This window comes from Scyliorhinus torazame, chromosome 1 (genome assembly GCF_047496885.1).
Source record: "Scyliorhinus torazame isolate Kashiwa2021f chromosome 1, sScyTor2.1, whole genome shotgun sequence".
Taxonomy (NCBI): Eukaryota; Metazoa; Chordata; class Chondrichthyes; order Carcharhiniformes; family Scyliorhinidae; genus Scyliorhinus; species Scyliorhinus torazame.
Window position 1 is genome coordinate 104,348,946 of NC_092707.1, and position 23,674 is coordinate 104,372,619.

At 52.3% G+C, this 23,674-nt stretch overlaps 1 protein-coding gene across 1 annotated transcript in view; it reads right to left on the reverse strand.

The window, feature by feature from the left end:
• LOC140410719 (glutathione S-transferase theta-1-like) overlaps positions 1–23,674 on the reverse strand; it is a 108,745-nt gene that overhangs the window by 1,686 nt on the left and 83,385 nt on the right. Inside the window, exon 5 of the mRNA XM_072499175.1 lies at positions 988–1,164. Coding sequence (XP_072355276.1) covers positions 988–1,164 — 177 coding nt within the window. The remainder of the gene's footprint in view (positions 1–987; positions 1,165–23,674) is intronic.

The following is a 23,674-nucleotide window of genomic DNA, read 5'->3' on the forward strand; positions in this document are numbered from 1 at the left end:
AGATTTTAGAGAGTGAGAGAGAGACTGGAACTAAGGGATTAGAGAGAGAGAAAGAGAGAGACTAGGCCTGAGAAATTAGAGAGAGAGATTGAGAGATTAGAGAGAGAGAGAGAGACTAGGCCTGAGAGATTAGACAGAGAGACTGGAACTAAGGGATTAAAGAGAGAGAGAGAGACTAGGCCTGAGAGATTAGAGAGAGAGAGAGAGACTGGAACTACGGGATTAGAGAGAGAGAGAGAGACTAGGCCTGAAAAATTAGAGAGAGAGAGAGATTGAGAGATTAGAGAGAGACTGGGACTGAAAAATTAGATAGAGAGATTGGGACTGTGAGATTAGAGAGAGAGGGGGACTGGGAGTGCTAAATTAGAGAGAAATTGGGATTGTGAGATTAGAGCGAGAGAGGGACTGGGAGTGCGAAATTAGAGAGAGATTGGGATTGAGAAAATCATAGAATCACAGAATGTACAGTGCAGAAGGAGGCTATTTGGCCCATCGAGCCTGCACCCTACCTAAATCCACATCTCCACCCCATCCCCGTAACCCAGTAACCCCACCTAACCTTTTTTTGGACACAAAGGGCAATTTAGCGTGGCCAATCCATCGAACCTACACATCTTTGGACTGTGGGAGGAAACCGGAATACCCCGAGGAAACCCACGCACACACTGGGAGAACGTGCAGACTCCACACAGACAGTGACCCAAGCCAGTAATCAATCCTAGGACACTGGAGCTGTGAAGCAACGGTGCTAACCACTGTGCTACCTTGCCGCCTTTGGAGAGATTAGAGAGAGACTGGGTGTGAGAGATTAGAGAGAGAGCGAGAAGCTGGTCATTTGAACAATGTATTGAAGAGCTGCCTAGGCCATTGTAAAGGAATAATTTCTGAAAACTCTCTGGATCCATCAAGACCAATTGATCTCTTTGTACGACCATGATGACACTCTATTGGTTGGAAATCTAATTGAGCCGATTCCAATTCTCTCACCTGCATCAGTTCAACGAGTGCGACCAGGTCTGCCAGGGATACTTTCTCGCCCACAATGTACGGTTTGCCCTGAAGGAACTTATCTTCGAAGGTCTGCATTGATTTTTGCAGATCCTCCAGGGCCTCATCCATTCTGTCCTTGGGAATTGGCTGCCCAGTTAAAGTTGGCAATAGGCCCTAGGATAAAACAGATGAGGACAGGTCAGCAGCACAAGGCGCTCTCACAAGATGGTAATACACAGCCCTGAGGAACCTTAACACAGCAGAAGACTAAACCCAGCCATTGGGATTGTGTTCAGTGAACCGTCAAACTCACTCACATTTTGCAAGTGCCCGTTAGAATCTAACTGGTGAACATGTCTTTTGTGAGGGCCACGAAGAATCCAGCACGGGTTTTAAGGATACAAAGTAATAACATTTATTTACTATAACATATATATATAACAGCAGCAGCAACTTCCCTTGATGCACAATCCTTCCTGCTGGTTCCAAACTGGCCAGCTTTATTTATACTAGGAGTTTACTAATGGTTTCTCCGCTCCCCTCATTGGGGAAGCTCATACTCCCACATGATTGTGGGATTGTCATTAGTCCCCAGCCAATGGTAAGCTGCAGGTTATAACATCCCTCCCCCCCCCAAAGTCCAAGGAATCCACCGAAGACCCTGGCGAAGGAGGGCGTCGGACTCGTTTGGCCGCAGGCCGGACACCATTTGCACGCGGCGCTGGATCAGGCGGCGTGTAACGAGACGGAGACCGGCGCTTCCGTGATGAACGGCGTAACGGTTGTACATCTACGGCCCATGGACCCGAGGATTCCCCCTCTGATGCGTCCTGTGTCTCCAACTCGGAGTCAGAGTCTGCTGCCTCCGTCATGTCAGTGTCTCTATCTCCATTCGGTCCCGTAACGACCTGCGCAGGCTTCGAGTGAGGCACCAGTGGAAGATTGTGAGGACTACTTCCCATTGTCTCTGGTCTCTGTGGCTGTAGAAATGAGCTCCGGGGGCGGGGAATCTTTTGAGGGGATAGTCTTCTGGACCGAACGTGGTCTACATGTTTGCGCTGGAGACGACCCTGGGCTTGCACCTGGTAAGATATAGGGCCCGTTTGGCGAAATATTACGCCAGGAACCCACTGGGCACCACCAGCAAAATTCCGAATGAACACTGGGTCACCGGGCGCATCCTGTCGAATCGGCCGATGCCGAGAAAATCCCTGTCCCTGCCGTTCTTGTGTGCGGCGTACCTTTGCGCCAATGTCCGGGAAAACCATACTAAGGCGGGTGCGAAGTCTCCAGCCCATTAGGAGTTCTGCGGGAGCTACCCCAGTCACCGCATGGGGGGTGGTCCTATACGTAAACAAAAAGCGAGCCAGTCTCGTGTCCACTGATCTGGAAGACTCTTTTGAATGTCTGCACTGCGCGCTCTGCCAACCCATTTGAAGCCGGGTGGTAAGGGGCAGTGCGGATATGGCGCATGCCGTTCATCTTCGTGAACCTCGCAAACTCCTCACTCGTGAATGGAGTGCCGTTATCCGTGACCAGCACCTCGGGGAGGCCATGCGTACTAAAAGACAAACGCATCTTTTCAATTGTTGTGCAGGACGTTGTCCCCTGCATCTTATGCACCTCTAGCCATTTAGACTAGGCGTCAATTAATAGAAGGAACATGGATCCTTGAAAAGGGCCTGCGAAATCTGCATGCAAGCGTGCCCAAGGCCGCCCTGGCCATTCCCAGCGATGTAGGGGCGCGGCCGGCGGAAGCTCCTGATGCTCCTGGCAAATGGAGCAGTTTTGGGCCACCTTCTCAATGTCGGTGTCGAGGCCTGGCCACCAGACATAACTCCGGGCCAACATTTTCATTTTGGTCACACCTGGATGCCCATTGTGCAAGTCTGTTAGTATCAGCTCCTGGCCTTTTTCCGGGACAATCACACGCGTCCCCCACAAGAGGATGCCGTCTTCCACGCTGAATTCTGACAGCTTGGAGGAAAATGCCCGCAACTCGCCTGGGAGCTGTCTATGCTGCCCACCATACAGGACTATGTGCCGAACCTTTGACAGGATTGGCTCCGTCTGGGTCCACTCATGGATCTGTGATGCTGTGACAAGCAAGGTGTCCATAAAATTTAGGGTTGCAAGCACCTCACTGGTCGTGGGGGTCGACATGGGGCCGGTCGATAAAGGCAATCGGCTCAGTGCGTCGGCATTTGCTATCTGCGTTCCTGGTTTGTGCTCCAGAGAATACTCGTATGCAGCAAGCAACAAAGCCCAGCGCTGGATCCGTGCGGAAGCAATGGGCGGTATTGGCTTATCCTCTCTGAAAAGTCCCAGCAGAGGCTTATGATCAGTCACGATAGTGAAATGGCGGCCATACACGTACTGGTGGAAGCGTTTCACCGCAAAGACCACTGCCAGTCCCTCCTCGATCTGCGCGTACTTCTTCTCCGCTGCAGTCAATGTGCGGGAGGCGAAAGCTATCGGTCGTTCGGCCCCGTTCTCCATCTTGTGGGACAGGACAGCCCCAATATCATACGGGGATGCATCACATGTGACGAGCAAAGGCTTTCCAGGATCATAGTGGGTTAGTAACCCAGACGATGACAATTGTTGCTTTACCCGCCGGAAAGCGGTTTCTTATGGCTGACCCCAAACCCAGGTGTGATTTTTCTTTAGCAGCAGGTGTAAGGGGGCCAGCGTAGTTGCCAGATTGGGGAGGAACTTCCCGTAATAGTTTACGAGCCGAGAAAAGAACGAAGATGCGCAGTGTCAGTCGGGGCGGGGGCCTGTTGAATCGCACGCACCTTCTCTGCGACGGGGTGCAAACCTTCGCGGTCCACCCGATAACCTAGGTAGACTACTTCCTTAGCCTGAAATACGCACTTTGTGCGACGTAAACGAACTCCAGCCTCCGAAAAGCATCTAAGGACAGCCTCCAGATTTTCCAAATGTTCCTGCTCCGACGTCCCTGTAATCAAAACATCATCTAGGTAGACAGCCACACGTGGTAAACCTCTTAAAATGCCCTCCATAACACGTTGAAAAATTGCGCAGGCAGAGGATACTCCAAAGGGCAACCGTGTATATTCATACAGGCCCCGGTGTGTATTAATCGTTACATATGGTCGGGAGGCAGGGTCCAGCTCCAACTGCAGGTAGGCGTGACTCATATCTAATTTTGTGAACGAGAGTCCACCTGCAAGCTTCGCGTAGAAATCCTCTATGCGAGGCATTGGACATCGGTCGAGTCGGGAAGCCGTATTCACTGTAAGTTTATAGTCGCCACACAAGCGAACTGTGGCATCTGGCTTCATTACAGGTACAATTGGTGCTGCCCAGTCAGCAAAACGGACGGGCCTGATAATACCCAAACTCTCCAAACGAGTGAGCTCCCCTTCTATCTTCTCGAGCAAGGCGTAAGGCACCGGGTGCACCCGGAAATAGCGCGGCGTGGCTCCTGGTTCGACTTGGATACGGGCGACAGCCCCTTTTATTTTCCCCAAACCAGGCTGGAATATATCTGGGTATCGTCCTAGCACCTCAGTCAACCCTCCAGAAACTGTTTGGAGGATGTGCTGCCATTGCAACCGCAAATGGCGCAACCAGTCCCAACCCAAAAGGCTGGGCCCATGGCCGCGCACCACGATAAGTGGGAAATGCTCCTCCTGACGTCCATAGACAACAGGGGTCATTGTAGTTCCTGCAATGTCCAGTGGTTCCCCCGTGTAGGTGGCCAACCTGGCCTGTGAGTCGGTTAATGTAAGGGTTTGTATACCCTGCTTGATGCGGTCAAATGTCCTCTGGGCGATCACGGAGACCGCTGCGCCAGTGTCCAACTCCATCTCAAGCTGGTGACCATTGACCCGTACTGTCACCTTAATGGGGGCTACACGGGGAGCTGCCACACAATGCAGCTGCAGGCAGTCGTCCTCCGTCTCCACGTCCTCAGGAGTAGTCATCGCAGGTTCATCCACATGGAAGGTACGACCCCTGGGCTGGTCCCAGTTTCGGTCGGAACGACGGCGGCGCCCCCAGGACCAGCGTCCGCGACGGGGTCGGCGCCTACAAGTCTGACACGGACATGGCTCCTAATCCATTGGTTCTGGAGAAGGCTCCCTTTGGGGAGGAATGTCCGACGGCCACTGGCGTCGATCCGGACGTCGCCTCGCACAAGGTACCGCAGGAGTGCGGGGGGATGTTTTCGGACGGAAGGGGTTGCGCCCCAAGGCATGCACTTCCATGCCCTGTAGCTCCTGCACGCCTCGTTCTGCGCTCTCTCGGGACAAGACTATTTGTATTGCCTGTTGAAAAGTCAATGTTGGCTCAGCTAACAACTTTCTCTGGGTGGCCGCATTGTTAATACCGCAAACCAAACGGTTGCGTAACATTTCTGACAAGGTCTCACCATAGTCACAGTACTCCGCAATCCTGCGTAGCCTGGATAGAAAATCGGCAAGGGATTCTCCAGGTGTCCTCTCAGCGGTATTAAACCGGTAACGCTGGACTATCGTGGACAGGGTTGGGTTAAAATGTTGCCCCACTATAGTCACAAGTTCATCAAACGTTTTGGTGTCCGGCGCAGCTGGGTACGTAAGGCTCCTAATCACCCCAAACGTATGCGGGCCGCAGGCGGTGAGCAATATGACCACCTGGCGCTCGTTTTCGGTGATATTGTTTGCCCAGAAATAGTAACGCATCCGTTGTGCGTACTGGTTCCAGCTTTCCAGCGCAGCATCAAAAACATCCAAACGTCCGTACAGAGGCATGGTATAATAGAAAACAACTTCCAACCTGTATCCAACAAAAATCCAGGGAGGTGGCTTCTGCAGTGTAGACAGCTATTCACTTTAACCCTCGTCGCCAGTTTAGTAAGGGCCACGAAGAATCCAGTATGAGTTTTAAGGATACAAAGTAATAACATTTATTTACAATAACATATATATATAACAGCAGCAGCAACTTCCCTTGCTACATACTCTTTCCAGCTGGTTCCAAACTGGCCAGCTTTATTTATACATGGAGTTTACTAATGGTTTCTCCGCCCCCCTCATTGGGGAAGCTCATACTCCCACAGGATTGTGGGAGTGTCATTAGTCCCCAGCCAATGGTAAGCAGGCAGGTTATAACAATGTCCCTCCACTATCAGCGTTTGTGTATCTCTCTCCCTGGCCAACTCCTCCTCTCCCACTGGCTGTGATCCCCAACAAACATCCCCTTCCCCAACAAACATCCCCTACCCCAACAAACACCCCCTACCCCAACAAACACCCCCTGCCCCAACAAACACCCCCTACCCCAACAAACATTCCCTTTCCCAACAAACATCCCCATCCTCGACAAACATCCCCTTCCCCAACAAACATCCCCTACTCCAACAAACACCCCCTACCCCAACAAACATTCCCTTTCCCAACAAACATCCCCATCCTCGACAAACATCCCCGACCCCAACAAACATCCCCTATCCCAACAAACACCCCCTATCCCAACAAACACCCCCTATCCCAACAAACACCCCCTATCCCAACAAACATCCCCTACCCCAAAAAACACCCCCTATCCCAACAAACACCCCCTATCCCAACAAACACCCCCTATCCCAACAAACACCCCCTATCCCAACAAACATCCCCTACCCCAACAAACATCCCCTACCCCAACAAAGGCCCCCTACCCCAACAAACATTCCCTTCCCCAACAAACACCCCCTACCCCAACAAACATCCCCTATCCCAACAAACACCCCCTATCCCAACAAACATCCCCTACCCCAACAAACACCCCCTATCCCAACAAACACCCCCTATCCCAACAAACATCCCCTACCCCAACAAACATCCCCTACCCCAACAAATGCCCCCTATCCCAACAAACATTCCCTTTCCCAACAAACATCCCCATCCTCGACAAACATCTCCTTCCCCAACAAACATCCCCTACCCCAACAAACACCCCCTACCCCAACAAACACCCCCTACCCCAACAAACACCCCCTATCCCAACAAACACCCCCTATCCCAACAAACACCCCCTATCCCAACAAAGACCCCCTATCCCAACAAACATCCCCTACCCCAACAAACATCCCCTACCCCAACAAATGCCCCCTACCCCAACAAACATTCCCTTCCCCAACAAACATCCCCTACCCCAACAAACACCCCCTACCCCAACGAACACCCCCTATCCCAACAAACACCCCCTACCCCAACAAACATCCCCTACCCCAACAAACATCCCCTACCCCAACAAATGCCCCCTATCCCAACAAACACCCCCTATCCCAACAAACACCCCCTACCCCAACAAACATCCCCTACCCCAACAAACATCCCCTACCCCAACAAACGCCCCCTATCCCAACAAACACCCCCTACCCCAACAAACATCCCCTACCCCAACAAACATCCCCTACCTCAACAAACACCCCCTATCCCAACAAACACCCCCTATCCCAACAAACACCCCCTATCCCAACAAACATCCCCTACCCCAACAAACATCCCCTACCCCAACAAATGCCCCCTACCCCAACAAACATTCCCTTCCCCAACAAACATCCCCATCCTCAACAAACATCCCCATCCTCAACAAACATTCCCTACTTCAACAAACATCCACAGTTGCAGAGTGAGGAGCCAAGTCCTAGGTTTTGGAGATTTGATATGAGCTTGGCTGGGATTATGGTGTTGAAGGCGGAGCTGTAGTCAATAAATAGGAGTCTGATGTAGGAGTCCTTGTTGTCAAGATGCTCTAGGAATGAGTGTAGGACCAGGGAGATGACGTCTGCCGTTGACCAGTTGTGGCAGTATGCGAATTGCAGTGGATCTAGGCATCCTGGGAGTATGGAGGTGATGCGCTTCATGACTAACTTCGCGAAGCACTTCATTACGACTGAAGTCAGGGCCACTGGCCGGTAGTCATCGAGGCACGTTGCCTGGTTCCTCTTTGGCACCGGTATGAATGGGGTCTTCTTGAAGCAGGTGGGGACCTCGAAGCGGAGTAGGGACAGGTTAAAGATATCCGTGAACACGTCTGCCAGCTGGTCCTTACAGGCTCTGAGTGCACAATCAGGGATCCCACCCGGACCCGTCGCCTTCCGAGGGTTCACTTTCAGGAAAGCTGACCTGACTTCGGAAGCTGTGATGGTGGGTATGGGTGTGTTATGGGCTGCTGGGGCACTCAACAGCGGATTATTGGTTTCCTGCTCATCAGGGAGGGGTGCGCTGCTGCCGGAGAAAATGCGCGGCTTCGCTTTGTAGCCCGTTATGTTGTTTCGGCCTTGCCACAACTGACGAGAGTCTGTAACACTAGTCTGTGACTCTAGCTTGGTCTGATATTGTCTCTTGGCATCTCGGATGGCTTTGCGGAGGTTGTACCTGGATTTCTTGTGTAGGTCAGGTCACCTGATTTGAACGCATCAGACCTGTCCTTCAGTAGGGAGTCAATCTCCCGATTAAGCCATGGTTTCCAGTTGGGGAACGCACGTACTGCTTTCTTTGGCACGCAGTCGTCCACACATTTGCTGATGAAACTGTGAGGGTGGTGGCATACTTGTTTAGATTGGTCGCTGAGTTTGTAAATATGGACCAGTCCACTGTCTCCAAGCAGTCACATAGGCGCTCTTCTGTTTCCTCGGACCAGCACTGCATGACCTTCTTAGCCAGATTTTCCCGCTTACATTTCTGCTTGTATGCCGGGAGAAGGAGCACCATCTCTGTTGCCATCGAAGCAAGCTGCTCCTTGTGCTTCCCCACCGTCTCCTCCACCTTCTGGATCGCCTGGCTCTAGGCCTCAAGCCTCGTCTCCATGCGGTCGATCCCTGCCTTTATTGGGTCCACCACCCTAGCCAGGTCCTCCAAATTCTCCTTCCTCTGCTGGGTGAATTTCTCATTAAGGAAGCTCACCAGCTGCTCCGTCGACCATTGAGAGGGTAGGGCCGATCCCTGACCCTCCGCCATCTTCTCCTGTGTCGCAGGCACCACTCCAGCTATCCCCAACTGTTGCCTTCTTTTTCGGCCACTTCTGGTCCACGAATCCATCCACTGGTGGGACACTCTCTCCTACCACCCCTCCTGCACCTTCTTAAATCATAAAGTCCACCCACTAGCCAAACGGTCCAGATTCCCCACGAGCGGGAGCACCAAATGTGCGACCACTCACACCATGGCCGCTACCAGAAGTCCCAAACACAGCAGTCCTCACCTACATTGGCCACTCTCCTCCATTGAGAATAGCCAAGTCTCCCGTGGACTGGGTCCACATTGACTACGTGGGTCCTTTCGTGATCAAGATGTTTTTCTTTCTGGTGGATGCCTACTCTAAGTGGCTATGTATTCAGGAGATGGGGACCATGACGTTGGTGGCCACGGTGGATGCCTTGCGCCAAGTGTTTGCTATTCATGGACTTCCAGAGTCCATCATGTTGGACTATGGCACTCGTTTTACATGCAACGACTTCTAGGTTTTTGTCCGAGCCAATGGCATACGACACATCAGGATGGCCCTATACAACCTGGCGTCTAGTGGTTTGGCCGGGAGAACCGTTCCGACATTCAAGATTGGAATGCGGAAACAGTCTGACAAACTACTACGCCAACAATTGGCCAATTTTTTATTGCCGTAAAACTCAACCACCCAATACAGCCACAAGGGTCACACCTGCCAAGCTACTCATGGACCGTCGCCTCAGAACCCGGTTGATCTCGTGTTTCTGAATTTGGCGGGGAGGGTGGAGGCACATGAGGCCTCCCAGAGAAGTCAACAGGCTGCATAGAGGGGCGACAGGTCATTTTGTGTGGGGTATCAGGTTTTGGTTTATTTTAAACGTATTTTATTCAAACTTGTACCAAAGTAGGTTACAGCAAATAAACACCCTGGGAAACATTCTTCCCAACAATCAACTATACAGTTTGTACAGATTGTTCTCCTTTTTCACCCCCCCCCCCCCCCCCCCCCCCGCGACAAACAGCTCCTCAAACATTGATCACAAACATCCCCCAACTTTTCTCAAACTCCCCTGCTGAGCCCCTTAACTCATACTTTATCTTCTCTAACCGCAGGAAGTCGTTACAGGTCACCCAACCATGCTGCTATCCCCGGTGGCGATGCCGACCGCCACTCCAGCAAAGTTCGTTGCCATGCAATCAGAGAGGCGAAGGCCATGACATCGGCCTGCCTCCTCTCCATGAGCTCCGGCTTCCCTGAAACCCCAAATATCACCACCAAAGGGTCTGGGTCCACCTTCTCTTTCACTATTCTGGCTAAGACCGTGAACACTCCCGCCCAAAATCTTCCTAATTTTTCACAACCCCAAAACATGTGCGCATGATTCGCTGGCCCCCGCCCACACCTCTCACACACATCTGCTACCTCCTGAAAGAACCCACTCATTCTCGCCCGAGTCATATGCACCCTGTGCACCAACTTAAACTCTATCAGGCTCATCCTTGCACAGGAGGAGGTCCCGTTTACCCTTCGCAGTGCCTCACTCCAGAATCCCCAATTGACTCCATTCCCAATTCTGCTTCCCATTTCTCCTTGATCTTAACCACCCGCTCACCTCCCTGCTCCCCAAGCCACTTATATATATCCACAATTCTTCCCTCCCCTTCCACATCCGCAAGCAGCAGTCGCTCCAGCAGGGTGTATCCCGGCAATCTAGAGAGTCCCTTCCAGAGCTTTCGTGCAAAGTCCCTAACCTGTAGATACCTGAACTCACTACCCCTCGGCAGCTCTACTCTCTCCCCTAGCTCCTCCAGACTGGCGAACCCTTCCTCAAAATACAAATCCCTTGACCAGCCCCACTTCCATCCACCTCCTGTATACACTATCCATCCCCCCCGGCTCAAACCCATGATCCTCGCACAGCGGCGTTAGCACCGACATCCCTTCCACCCTAAAATGCCTCCTCAGCTGATTTCATATCTTCACCGTGGACTGCACCACTGGGCTCCCTGAATACCTACTCGGAGCCATTGCAATGCTGCCATCACCACAGTCCTCAAACTAGACCCCTCACAAGATTCCTCCTCCATCCTAACCCACTCCACCCCTTCTCCTTCCCACCACCGCCGCACCTTGTCCACATTTGCCGCCCAATAGTAATGAAGCAGGTTTGGCAACGCCAACCCCCCCTGCTGCCTCTGCCTCTGTAGCAGGGTCCTCCCCACCCTCGGCACCTTCCCCGCCCATACAAAGTCAGAGATGATTGTGTCCACTTTCCGAAAAAAGGCCTTTGGTGTAAAGGTCGGGAGAGCCTGAAAGATAAACAAGAACCTCGGCAGACTTTTCGGAACTTTTCGGAGGCCTATAGAAAACCCCGAATAGGGTGACCTCTCCTTTCCTGTTTCTAACCTCAATCCAAACTACCTCAGTAGACGAGTCCTCATCAAACGTTCTTTCTGCCACCGTAATACTGTCCTTGACTAACAATGCCACCCCTCCCCCTCTTTTACCACCTTCCCTGAGCTTACTGAAATATCTAAATCTCGGTACCTGCAACAACCATTCCTGTCCCTGCTCTATCCATGTCTCCGAAATGGCCACAACATCGAAGTCCCAGGTGACAACCCATGCCGTAAGTTCACCCACCTTATTCCGGATGCTCCTGGCATTGAAGTAGACACACTTTATTTTTTTTTTATTAAATATTTTATTGAAAATTTTTGGTCAACCAACACAGTACATTGTGCATCCTTTACACAATATTATAACAACACAAATAACAATGACCTATTTTACAAACAAAAAATGAATAAATAATAAATAACAAAAATGAAAACTAGCCCTAATTCGCAACTGCCTTGTCACAAGTATAACACTCTCCAAAAATATAATTTAACAGTCCAATATATAATTATCTGTAGCAACGACCTATACATACTATACAGTATATATTAACAACCCTGAGAGTCCTTCTGGTTCCTCCTCCCCCCCCCCCCCCCCCCACCCCCCCCCCCCCCCGATCCTGGGCTGCTGCTGCTGCCTTCTTTTTCCCATTCCGTCTATCTTTCTGCGAGGTATTCGACGAACGGTTGCCACCGCCTGGTGAACCCTTGAGCCGACCCCCTTAGGACGAACTTAATCCGCTCTAGCTTTATAAACCCCGCCATGTCATTTATCCAGGTCTCCACCCCCGGGGGCTTGGCTTCTTTCCACATTAGCAATATCCTGCGCCGGGCTACTAGGGACGCAAAGGCCAAAACATCGGCCTCTCTCGCCTCCTGCACTCCCGGCTCTTGTGCAACCCCAAATATAGCCAACCCCCAGCTTGGTTCGACCCGGACTCCTACTACTTTTGAAAGCACCTTTGTCACCCCCATCCAAAACCTCTGTAGTGCCGGGCATGACCAAAACATATGGGTATGATTCGCTGGGCTTCTCGAGCACCTCGCACACCTATCCTCCACCCCAAAAAATTTACTGAGCCGTGCTCCAGTCATATGTGCCCTGTGTAATACCTTAAACTGAATCAGGCTTAGCCTGGCACACGAGGACGACGAGTTTACCCTGCTTAGGGCATCTGCCCACAGCCCCTCCTCGATCTCCTCCCCCAGCTCTTCTTCCCATTTCCCTTTTAGTTCATCTACCATAGTCTCCCCTTCGTCCCTCATTTCCCTATATATATCTGACACCTTACCATCCCCCACCCATGTCTTTGCGATCACTCTGTCCTGCACCTCTTGTGTCGGGAGCTGCGGGAATTCCCTCACCTGTTGCCTCGCAAAAGCCCTCAGTTGCATATACCTGAATGCATTCCCTTGGGGCAACCCATATTTCTCGGTCAGCGCTCCCAGACTCGCGAACTTCCCATCCACAAACAGATCTTTCAGTTGCGTTATTCCTGCTCTTTGCCACATTCCATATCCCCCATCCATTCCCCCCGGGGCAAACCTATGGTTGTTTCTTATCGGGGACCCCCCCAAGGCTCCAGTCTTTCCCCTATGCCGTCTCCACTGTCCCCAAATCTTCAGTGTAGCCACCACCACCGGGCTTGTGGTGTAGTTCCTCGGTGAGAACGGCAATGGGGCTGTCACCATAGCCTGTAGGCTAGTCCCCCTACAGGACGCCCTCGCTAATCTCTTCCACGCCGCTCCCTCCTCCTCTCCCATCCACTTACTCACCATTGAAATATTAGCGGCCCAATAATACTCACTTAGGCTCGGTAGTGCCAGCCCCCTCCTATCCCTGCTACGCTGTAAGAATCCCTTCCTCACTCTCGGGGTCTTCCCAGCCCACACAAAACCCATGATGCTCTTTTCAATCCTTTTACAAAAAGCCTTCGTGATCACCACCGGGGGGCACTGAAACACAAAGAGGAATCTCGGGAGGACCACCATCTTAACCGCCTGCACCCTCCCTGCCATTGACAGGGATACCATATCCCATCTCTTGAAATCCTCCTCCATCTGTTCCACCAACCGCGTTAAATTTAACCTATGCAATGTGCCCCAATTCTTAGCTATCTGGATCCCCAGGTAACGAAAGTCCCTTGTTACCTTCCTCAACGGTAGGTCCTCTATTTCTCTACTCTGCTCCCCTGGATGCACCACAAACAACTCACTTTTCCCCATGTTCAATTTATACCCTGAAAAATCCCCAAACTCCTCAAGTATCCGCATTATTTCTGGCATCCCCTCCGCCGGGTCCGCCACGTATAGTAGCAAATCGTCCGCATACAAAGATACCCGGTGCTCTTCTCCTCCCCTAAGTACTCCCCTCCACTTCTTGGAACCCCTCAACGCTATCGCCAGGGGCTCAATCGCCAGTGCAAACAATAATGGGGACAGAGGGCATCCCTGCCTTGTCCCTCTATGGAGCCGAAAATATGCAGATCCCCGTCCATTCGTGACCACGCTCGCCACTGGGGCCCTATACAACAGCTGCACCCATCTAACATACCCCTCTCCAAAACCAAATCTCCTCAACACCTCCCACAAATAATCCCACTCCACTCTATCAAATGCTTTCTCGGCATCCATCGTCACTACTATCTCCGTTTCTCCCTCTGGTGGGGCCATCATCATTACCCCTAACAACCTCCGTATATTCGTGTTCAGCTGTCTCCCCTTCACAAACCCAGTTTGGTCCTCGTGGACCACCCCCGGGACACATTCCTCTATTCTCATTGCCATTACCTTGGCCAGGACCTTGGCATCTACATTTAGGAGGGAAATAGGTCTATAGGACCCGCATTGTAGCGGGTCCTTTTCCTTCTTTAAGAGAAGCGATATCGTTGCTTCAGACATAGTCGGGGGCAGTTGTCCCCTTTCCTTTGCCTCATTAAAGGTCCTCGTCAGTACCGGGGCGAGCAAGTCCATATATTTTCTATTGAATTCGACTGGGAATCCATCCGGTCCCGGGGCCTTTCCCGCCTGCATGCTCCTAATTCCTTTCACCACTTCTTCTACCTCGATCTGTGCTCCCAGTCCCACCCTTTCCTGCTCTTCCACCTTGGGAAATTCCAGCCGATCCAAGAAGCCCATCATTCTCTCCCTCCCATCCGGGGGTTGAGCTTCATATAATTTTTTATAAAATGTCTTGAACACTCCATTCACCCTCTCCGCTCCCCGCTCCATCTCTCCTTCCTCATCCCTCACTCCCCCTATTTCCCTCGCTGCTCCCCTTTTCCTCAATTGGTGTGCCAGCAACCTGCTCGCCTTCTCCCCATATTCGTACTGTACACCCTGTGCCTTCCTCCATTGTGCCTCTGCAGTGCCTGTAGTCAGCAAGTCAAATTCTACATGTAGCCTTTGCCTTTCCCTGTACAGTCCCTCCTCCGGTGCTTCCGCATATTGTCTGTCCACCCTCAAAAGTTCTTGCAGCAACCGCTCCCGTTCCTTACTCTCCTGCTTCCCTTTATGTGCCCTTATTGATATCAGCTCCCCTCTAACCACCGCCTTCAACGCCTCCCAGACCACTCCCACCTGGACCTCCCCATTATCATTGAGTTCCAAGTACTTTTCAATGCACCCCCCTCACCCTTAGACACACACCCTCATCTGCCATTAGTCCCATGTCCATTCTCCAGGGTGGGCGCCCTCCTGTTTCCTCCCCTATCTCCAAGTCCACCCAGTGTGGAGCGTGATCCGAAATGGCTATAGCCGTATACTCCGTTCCCCTCACCTTCGGGATCAATGCCCTACCCAGCACAAAAAAGTCTATTCGCGAGTAGACTTTATGGACATAGGAGAAAAACGAGAACTCCTTACTCCTAGGTCTGCTAAATCTCCACGGGTCTACACCTCCCATCTGCTCCATAAAATCTTTAAGCACCTTGGCTGCTGCCGGCCTCCTTCCAGTCCTGGACTTCGACCTATCCAGCCCTGGTTCCAACACCGTATTAAAATCTCCCCCCATTATCAGCTTTCCCATCTCTAGGTCCGGAATGCGTCCTAGCATCCGCCTCATAAAATTGGCATCATCCCAGTTCGGGGCATATACGTTTACCAAAACCACCGTCTCCCCCTGTAGTTTGCCACTCACCATCACGTATCTGCCCCCGTTATCCGCCACTATAGTCTTTGCCTCGAACATTACCCGCTTCCCCACTAATATAGCCACCCCCCTGTTTTTCGCATCTAGCCCCGAATGGAACACCTGCCCCACCCATCCTTTGCGTAGCCTAACCTGGTCTATCAGTTTCAGGTGCGTTTCCTGTAACATAACCACATCTGCCTTAAGTTTCTTAATGTGTGCGAGTACCCGTGCCCTCTTTATCGGCCCGTTCAGCCCTCTCACGTTCCACGTGATCAGCCGAGTTGGGGGGCTTCCTACCCCCCCCCTTGTCGATTAGCCATCACCTTTTTCCAGCTCCTCACCCGGTTCCCACGCAGCTGTATCTCCCCCAGGCGGTGCCCCCCCGCCCATCCTCTCCCATACCAGCTCCCCCCTCTCCCCAGCAGCAGCAACCCAGTAATTCCCCCCTCCCACCCCCCCCGCTAGATCCCCCGCTAGCGTAATTACTCCCCCCATGTTGCTCCCAGAAGTCAGCAAACTCTGGCTGACCTCGGCTTCCCCCCGTGACCTCGGCTCGCACCGTGCGACGCCCCCTCCTTCCTGCTCCTCTATTCCCGCCATGATTATCATAGCGCGGGAACCAAGCCCGCGCTTCTCCCTTGGCCCCGCCCCCAATGGCCAACGCCCCATCTCCTCCACCTCCCCTCCTCCCCCCATCACCACCTGTGGGAGAGAGAAAAGTTACCACATCGCAGGATTAGTACATAAAACCCCTCTTTGCCCCCCACATTCGCCCCACCACTTTGTTCGAACGTTCTTTTTAATAACCCGCTCATTCCAGTTTTTCTTCCACAATAAAAGTCCACGCTTCATCCGCCGTCTCAAAGTAGTGGTGCCTCCCTCGATATGTGACCCACAGTCTTGCCGGTTGCAGCATTCCAAATTTTATCTTCTTTTTATGAAGCACCGCCTTGGCCCGATTAAAGCTCGCCCTCCTTCTCGCCACCTCCGCACTCCAGTCTTGATAAACGCGGATCACCGCGTTCTCCCATTTACTGCTCCGAGTTTTCTTCGCCCATCTAAGGACCATTTCTCTATCCTTAAAACGGAGGAATCTCACCACTATGGCTCTGGGAATTTCTCCTGCTCTCGGTCCTCGCGCCATCACTCGGTATGCTCCCTCCACCTCCAACGGACCCGCCGGGGCCTCCGCTCCCATTAACGAGTGCAGCATCGTGCTCACATATGCCCCGACGTCCGCTCCCTCCACACCTTCAGGAAGACCAAGAATCCTCAGGTTGTTCCTCCTTGTGTTGTTTTCCAGTGCCTCCAACCTTTCCACACATCGTTTCTGATGTGCCTCCTGCGTCTCCGTCTTCACCATCAGGCCCTGTATATCATCCTCATTCTCGGCTGCCTTTGCCTTCACGACCCGAAGCTCCCGCTCCTGGGTCTTTTGTTCCTCCTTTAGCCCTTCGATCGCCTGTAGTATCGGGGCCAACAGCTCTTTCTTCATTTCCTTTTTGATCTCTTCCACACAGCATTTCAAGAACTCTTGTTGTTCAGGGCCCCATGTTAAACTGCCACCTTCCGACGCCATCTTGGTTTTTGCTTGCCTTCCTTGCCGCTGTTCTAAAGGATCCACTGCAATCTGGCCACTCTCTCCTCCTTTTTCCATCCGTATCCAGGGGGGATTCCCTTCTGGTTTACCGCACAGTGTTTTTAGACGTCAAAATTGCCGTTGGGGCTCCTATCAAGAGCCCAAAAGTCCGTTTCACAGGGAGCTGCCGAAACGTGCGACTCAGCTGGTCATCGCCGCACCCGGAAGTCCGTAGACACACTTTAAACCCAAGAACCTCGGCAGAATATTAATTTTCACCACCCCCCCCCGCCCCGCCAATGTCATCGGCATAGAGCGACACCCGAAGCTCCCTCTGTCCCCTCATTATCCCCCTACCACTCTGCCGACCCCCTGAGAGCCATCGCCAATGGCTCTATGGCCAGCGCAAACAGCAGCGGCGACAGCGGGCACCCCTGCCTCGTACCCCTGTGTATGTCAAAGCTTTGTGAGCTCATATCATTCGTCCTCACCCTCCCTCTTGGCGCCACATACAGTAACCGCACCTATGCCACAAATCTCGGCCCAAACCTTACCAAAACTTCGAACAAGTACTGCCACTCCACCCGGTCAAATGCTTTCTCCGCGTCCATGGACACCACCACCTCCGGTACCAGAGCTCTCGATGGATTCATCACCACATTCAACACCGTCTTATATTACTCGCGAGCTGCCTGTCCTTCACGAAGCCTGTTTGATCTTCTGCAACCACCCCAGGGACACAATCCTGCATCGTCCCCGCCAACAACTTAGCTAATACTTTCACATCCATGTTCAATAGTGATATGGGTCTATACGACCCACATTCCACCGGATCCTTCTCTTTTTTTGCGATTAGTGTGATTACCGCCTGCTTCATCGTCTCCGGCAACTCCCCCTTCTCCAGTGCTACATTAAACGTCCCCAACAGATGTGGTGTCAGGTCCGCTGCAAATTCCTTATAAAATTCTGCCGGGTACCCATCTGGCCCAGGGACCTTCCCCGACTTCATACCCCTGATACTATCCAGCATCTCCCTCAGCCCCAGGGGCTCCTCCAACGCCTGCCTCTTTGCTTCCCCCACCTGGGGAAATTCCAGCTCGTCCAGAAACCGCCCCATGTCCCCCTCCTCTCCTCCTGGGTCTGCCTCATAAAGTCCCTGGTAATACCCTCTAAATGCCTCATTTATCTTCCCTGGCTCTGACACCACATCCCCAGCTCCAGTCTGGATCTTCAATATTTCTCTGGACGCAGCCTGCCTCCGCAACTGGTGCGCCAGCAACGGCTCGCCTTCTCCCCATACTCATTGCACCCCTCTTGCCCTACGCAGTTGCCCTACTGCCATCCTCGTTGTCAGCCTGTCAAATTGCCCCTGCAACTTTTTCCTCCGTGCCAATCCCCCCACGGTGGGCACCCTCGAATATTCCCTGTCCACCTCCACTATCTCACTCACTAGACAGTCATGTTCCATCCTCCTTTCCTGATTCGCACGAACTGTAAATGAGAGAATTTCTCCCCGGACCACTGCCTTCAGTGCTTCCCAAAAAATGCCCGCTGACACCTCCCCATTCTGATTGAACTCCACATAATCCCTAATCGCCAACCGCACCTTATCACAAAAACCTCCATCCGCCAACAACCCCGAGTCAAACCTCCACCCCGGCCTCTGCTCTCGTCCCGTACTGAACCGAATATCCAGCCAGTGGGGTGCATGGTCCGAGATAACTATCCCCGCATACTCTACCCCCTCCACCCCAACCAAAATCTCCCGACTCACTACAAAGTAATCAATCCTCGAATACACCTTATAGACGTGTGAAAAGAAGGAATACCCCCTTCCCCCTGGGTTCCGAAAACGCCATGGATCCACCATACCCATCCTCTCCATAAACCCCCCCCAGCTCCCTTGCCATTCGTACCCTACCCATCGACCTGGGGCTCGATCTATCCACCCTTGGCTCCAGGGCACAGTTAAAATCTCCTCCTATGATCAACTGGTACGAGGCTAAATCCGGGATTGCTGCCAGCAACCCCCTCATAAAACCCACATCATCCAATTTGGGGAATACACATTTACCCACACTACCGGTGCCCCTTCCAATGCCCCACTCACAATCACATATCTCCCACCTGGATCCCTCACCTCCTTCGCACTCACGAATCCCATTTTTTTGCTCATTAAAATCGCCATACCCCTCGATTCTGAATCAAACCCCGAGTGAAAAACCTGCCCAACCCATCCCTTCCTTAACCTAACCTGGTCCTTCACACGGAGGTGTGTCTCCTGCAAAAATACAACCCCCGCTTTCAAGCTCCTGAGGTGCGCGAACACCGCTTTTAACCGGCCCATTCAGTCCCCGGACGTTCCACGTTACCAACCTTACCGGAGGCTTGCGCCTCCAATGCCCTCTACCGTCCGTCATCTTCCCCACTTAACTCCTGCCCCTTTAATTCCACCATGTACCTAGCCCATCCCAGATGGCCCCTTTCTTCACCCTTGACAATGTCATCTCTCCCCCTCGCTTTTTGCCTTCCCCTTCTTCCCCCCGCCCCCCACTTCCCCTTTCCCCCTTCCCCCCGGCCACCCCTCTTGGCCTTCTCCCCCACCACTCACTTCTGTTCACCAGCATAACCTGCTAGCGTGGCTGCCCTGCCCAAAGGCACATCTTAATGACCTCCCCCTCACTTTCCTCAGCTCCAAGAAGATGGCCACCTGCTGGCCTTGCCCTCCCCCATCCAAACAAGGACTTCTCCTGAACACCAGGTAGCCGTCTCCAAAAGCAAACAAACAGATGTTAAACACGAACAGTCCCATAAAACAGGAGGGGGGAATGGGAACATCCATCCCCACATGAACTTTTCACCCCTACAACTCCTTACAATCTCAACATTGAACAGAAACCACCTCCCCACAAAAAAAAGGGCGAAAATCCCCCAATCCCTACACCCACTTCAAACATGCTCCCGACCATTACGTAGTGCCAGCACCCCGGTTCCCAAGCATTGTCCACTCAGTTCTCCCCCAGTTTATGCTCCTTAATGAAGTCTTCGGCTGCTTCTGGGGTCTCGAAATAATACTCCCGGCCTCCGAACGTCACCCATAATTTCACTGGGTAGAAGAGCACCCCAAACCTGATCTGCCGCCGGTACAGCACCGTCTTGGCCTTGTTGAAACCTGCCCGCCGTTTTGCCAACTCTGCTCCGATGTCCTGATCAATCCGGACGTTATTTCCCTCCAAGTCGCAGCTACGCTTCTCCCTGGCCCACCGTAGAATTTTCTCTTTCTCCACAAATTTATGGAGTCTCACGATCACCGCCCGCGGCGGCTCCCCAGCTCTAGGATTCTGCCTCAGAGACCTATGCGCTCGGTCCACTTCAGGGGCCTTATCCAGCACCCCTTCTGCCACCAGCCCCACCAGCATCCTCGAGACGTACCTCGTGGCACTCACACCTTCCACTCCTTCAGGCAGGCCCACTATTCGCAGGTTCGGTCTTCTCGAGGTATTCTCCTGCTCCTCAACCTTTGCCCTCAGCGTTTTACAAAGGTCTCCTAGGAGCCCCACCCCTGCCTCCAGAGCCACCACACGATCGCTGTGGTCCGAGATCACTCCTTCAATCTCCCAAATCTGTGACCCCTGCACCTCCAAACACCTCTCCATCCGCTCCAAAGTACTCTTCAGGGGTGCCACAGCTTCTGCGATGGCCTTTGCATGATCCTCACGCATTTCTTTCCTCTGTTTATGGAATTCCTCCTTGATAAAAGTCGACAGTTCCTGTATCTGGGGCCTTACCGCTTGCCCCTCCCCTGCCTGCATGCTGGAAGAGACTGTCTGTGAAGCACAAGACTGTTTCAACTTTCCAGCCAAACCTCACACTGTTTTCTGCCGGGTCCGGTGATCAGAAGACATACCATTCCAGGGGTAAACTACTCCTCTAACATTCACCTACGCCTTTTCATCAAAATTCCACCCGGATCTGGGTAAAAAGAGCCCTTTTCTGTGACTTTGGACAGGAACAGCCCTTTATGTGACCACTCATTCCATGGTCACAAGCGAAGTCCGGGGTATCAGGTTTTGGTTGGTAACTTTGCCTCGGGCCACCTTGGCTAGCTGGATAGGCGTCCGGTGGCCCTGACGTCTGTTATCATGAAATGCTTTGAGTGGCTAGTCATGAGACAGATCAACGCCAGCCTTCCAGACGGTCTTGATACATTGCAGTTCTGCAACCGATCCACAGCAGATGCTATCTCTCTGGTCCTACAATCAACTCTCGAACATCTCGACAACAAGTCGCCTATGTCAGACTGCTGTTCATAGACTACAGCTCCGCCTTCAACACCATTATCCCAACAAGACTAATAACCAAACTCTGCAATCTTGGAATTGACCCCTCCCTGTGCAGCTGGATCCTGATTTACTCACCAACAGACCACAATCTGTCAGAATAGGTAGCAACACCTCCTCCACAATTGTCCTCAACACCGGGGCCCCACAAGGATGTGTGCTCAGTCCTCTACAGTACTCCCTGTACACACATGACTGTGTGGCAAGATTCAACTCCAATTCAATCTATAAGTTGCAGATGATACGACTGTGGTGGGTCGTATCTCAAACAACGACAAATCAGACTACAGAAGGGAGATAGATCACTTGGTTGCATGGTGTACCGAAAACAACCTCTCTCTAAATGCTGGAAAGACCAAGGAACTGATCATCGACCCTCCGTCTGCATCAATGTCTCCGAAGTGGTAGCTTTAAGTTCCTGGGGGTCACCATCACCAACAGTCTGTCCTGGTCCACTCACGTTGATGCAACAGTCAAGAAAGCCCAACAATGTCTCTACTTCCCACGGAAGCTAAAGAAATTCGGCATGTCTGCATCGACTCTCACAAACCTCTACAGATGTACCATAGAGAGCATCCTATCCGGCTGCATCACAGCTTGGTAGGTCAATTGCTCGGCCCGAGATCGCAAGAAACTGCAGAGTGTGCAACGCATCACACAAGCTTGCCACCCTCACATTGATTCTGTATACGCCTCCCGCTGCCTCAGGAAGGCAGACAGCATTGTCAGAGACCCCTCACACCCATGCTTTGCCCTCTTCCAGGCCCTTCCATCAGGCAGACGGTACAGATGTCTGAAGACCCGCATATCCAGACACAGGAACAGCTTCTTCCCCACAGCTACAAGACTCCTCAACGACTCCCCCTCGGACTGATCTGTGCCCTGTAAGGACACTAATCACGGCCCCCTATGCTGCTCTTGCTCATGTATTTGCTTTGTTTGGCCCCTTGTTCCACATTGTAACCAATCACTGTTTGTCGATGTACCACCTGTCAATGTTCTCTGTTGATTATTCTTTTTCTACTATGTACGTACTGTGTAAGTTCCCTTGGCCGCAGAAAAATACTTTCCACTGTACTTCGGTACATGTGACAATAAATATCAATCAAAATTGTGGCCCAGTCAGTGCAGGTGTCATACGTGGTCAATGTAAATGGAAGGGGTATCAAAATGTACATCAACCCACTTGAGGAGTTGAGGGGTGACAACCCTCAATTTGGAGCCGAAAAGTTCCACTAGTGTTATCGACATTCCTGACCAGAGGGAGCTGAGGACTCCTGAATCCACTCAGCCTATCGTTGAGTAGATGCCTCCCTAAGTGTCACTGGCTGCCGACAACTTGACTACCTCAAATGATGCCAAGCCTGTCGGTGGTCTGCGAAGGTCCAGGACCGATTGACTTTTTGACCCTGTTGCCATTTATGTTTGAAACTCTGTACATAGTCTTTTATGTGTAGTATGCTGTAAGGAACTATAGGGGGAACGATGTGGTAGCGCAGCCTCTTTACAGAGGCAGGCTCACGGTTGGACCAGGGCCAATTGCGTGGGAGTGCATGAACCCTGGCCCTGGGAGCAGGACCCTGGGCAGTGTGGATCCCCAGAGTCGAAGTGATCAGACCTGTTACATTGCTGTTCTGTGTCACTTACTTACCTGCCTTTGCCTTTCATCAATAAACACCTTGGGCTAGATTCTCCCTCCTGCCGTGCCAGATTTCTGGTTCAGCACGCTGGCGGGGTGCTCCGTTACGCCGGCTGGTCAATGGGGTTTCCCATTCAGAGAATCATAGAATCATAGAATTTACAGTGCAGGAGGCCATTCGGCCCATCGAGTCTGCACCGGCTCTTGGAAAGAGCACCCTACCCAAGGTCCACACCTCCACCCTATCCCCATAACCCAGTAACCCAACCCAACACTACGGGCAATTTTGGACACTAAGGGCAATTTATCATGGCCAAACCACCTAACCTGCACATCTTTGGACTGTGGGAGGAAACCGGAGCACCCGGAGGAAACCCACGCACACATGGGGAGGATGTGTAGACTCCGCACAGACAGTGACCCAAGCCGGGAATCGAACCTGGGACCCTGGAGCTGTGAAGCAATTGTGCTATCCACAATGCTACCGTGCTGCCCGGGCACATTGTGGGGCAGCCCCACGCCGTCAGGAAACCCCCGGGCTGCTGGCAAAATGGAGCATCCCGACGGTGGAGAATTCAGCCCCTTGTTAACTACTCCTAGCCTCCAGTGTATGTCTCGAGCCTCCACACCTTTCCCCAAGCAACATCCCTC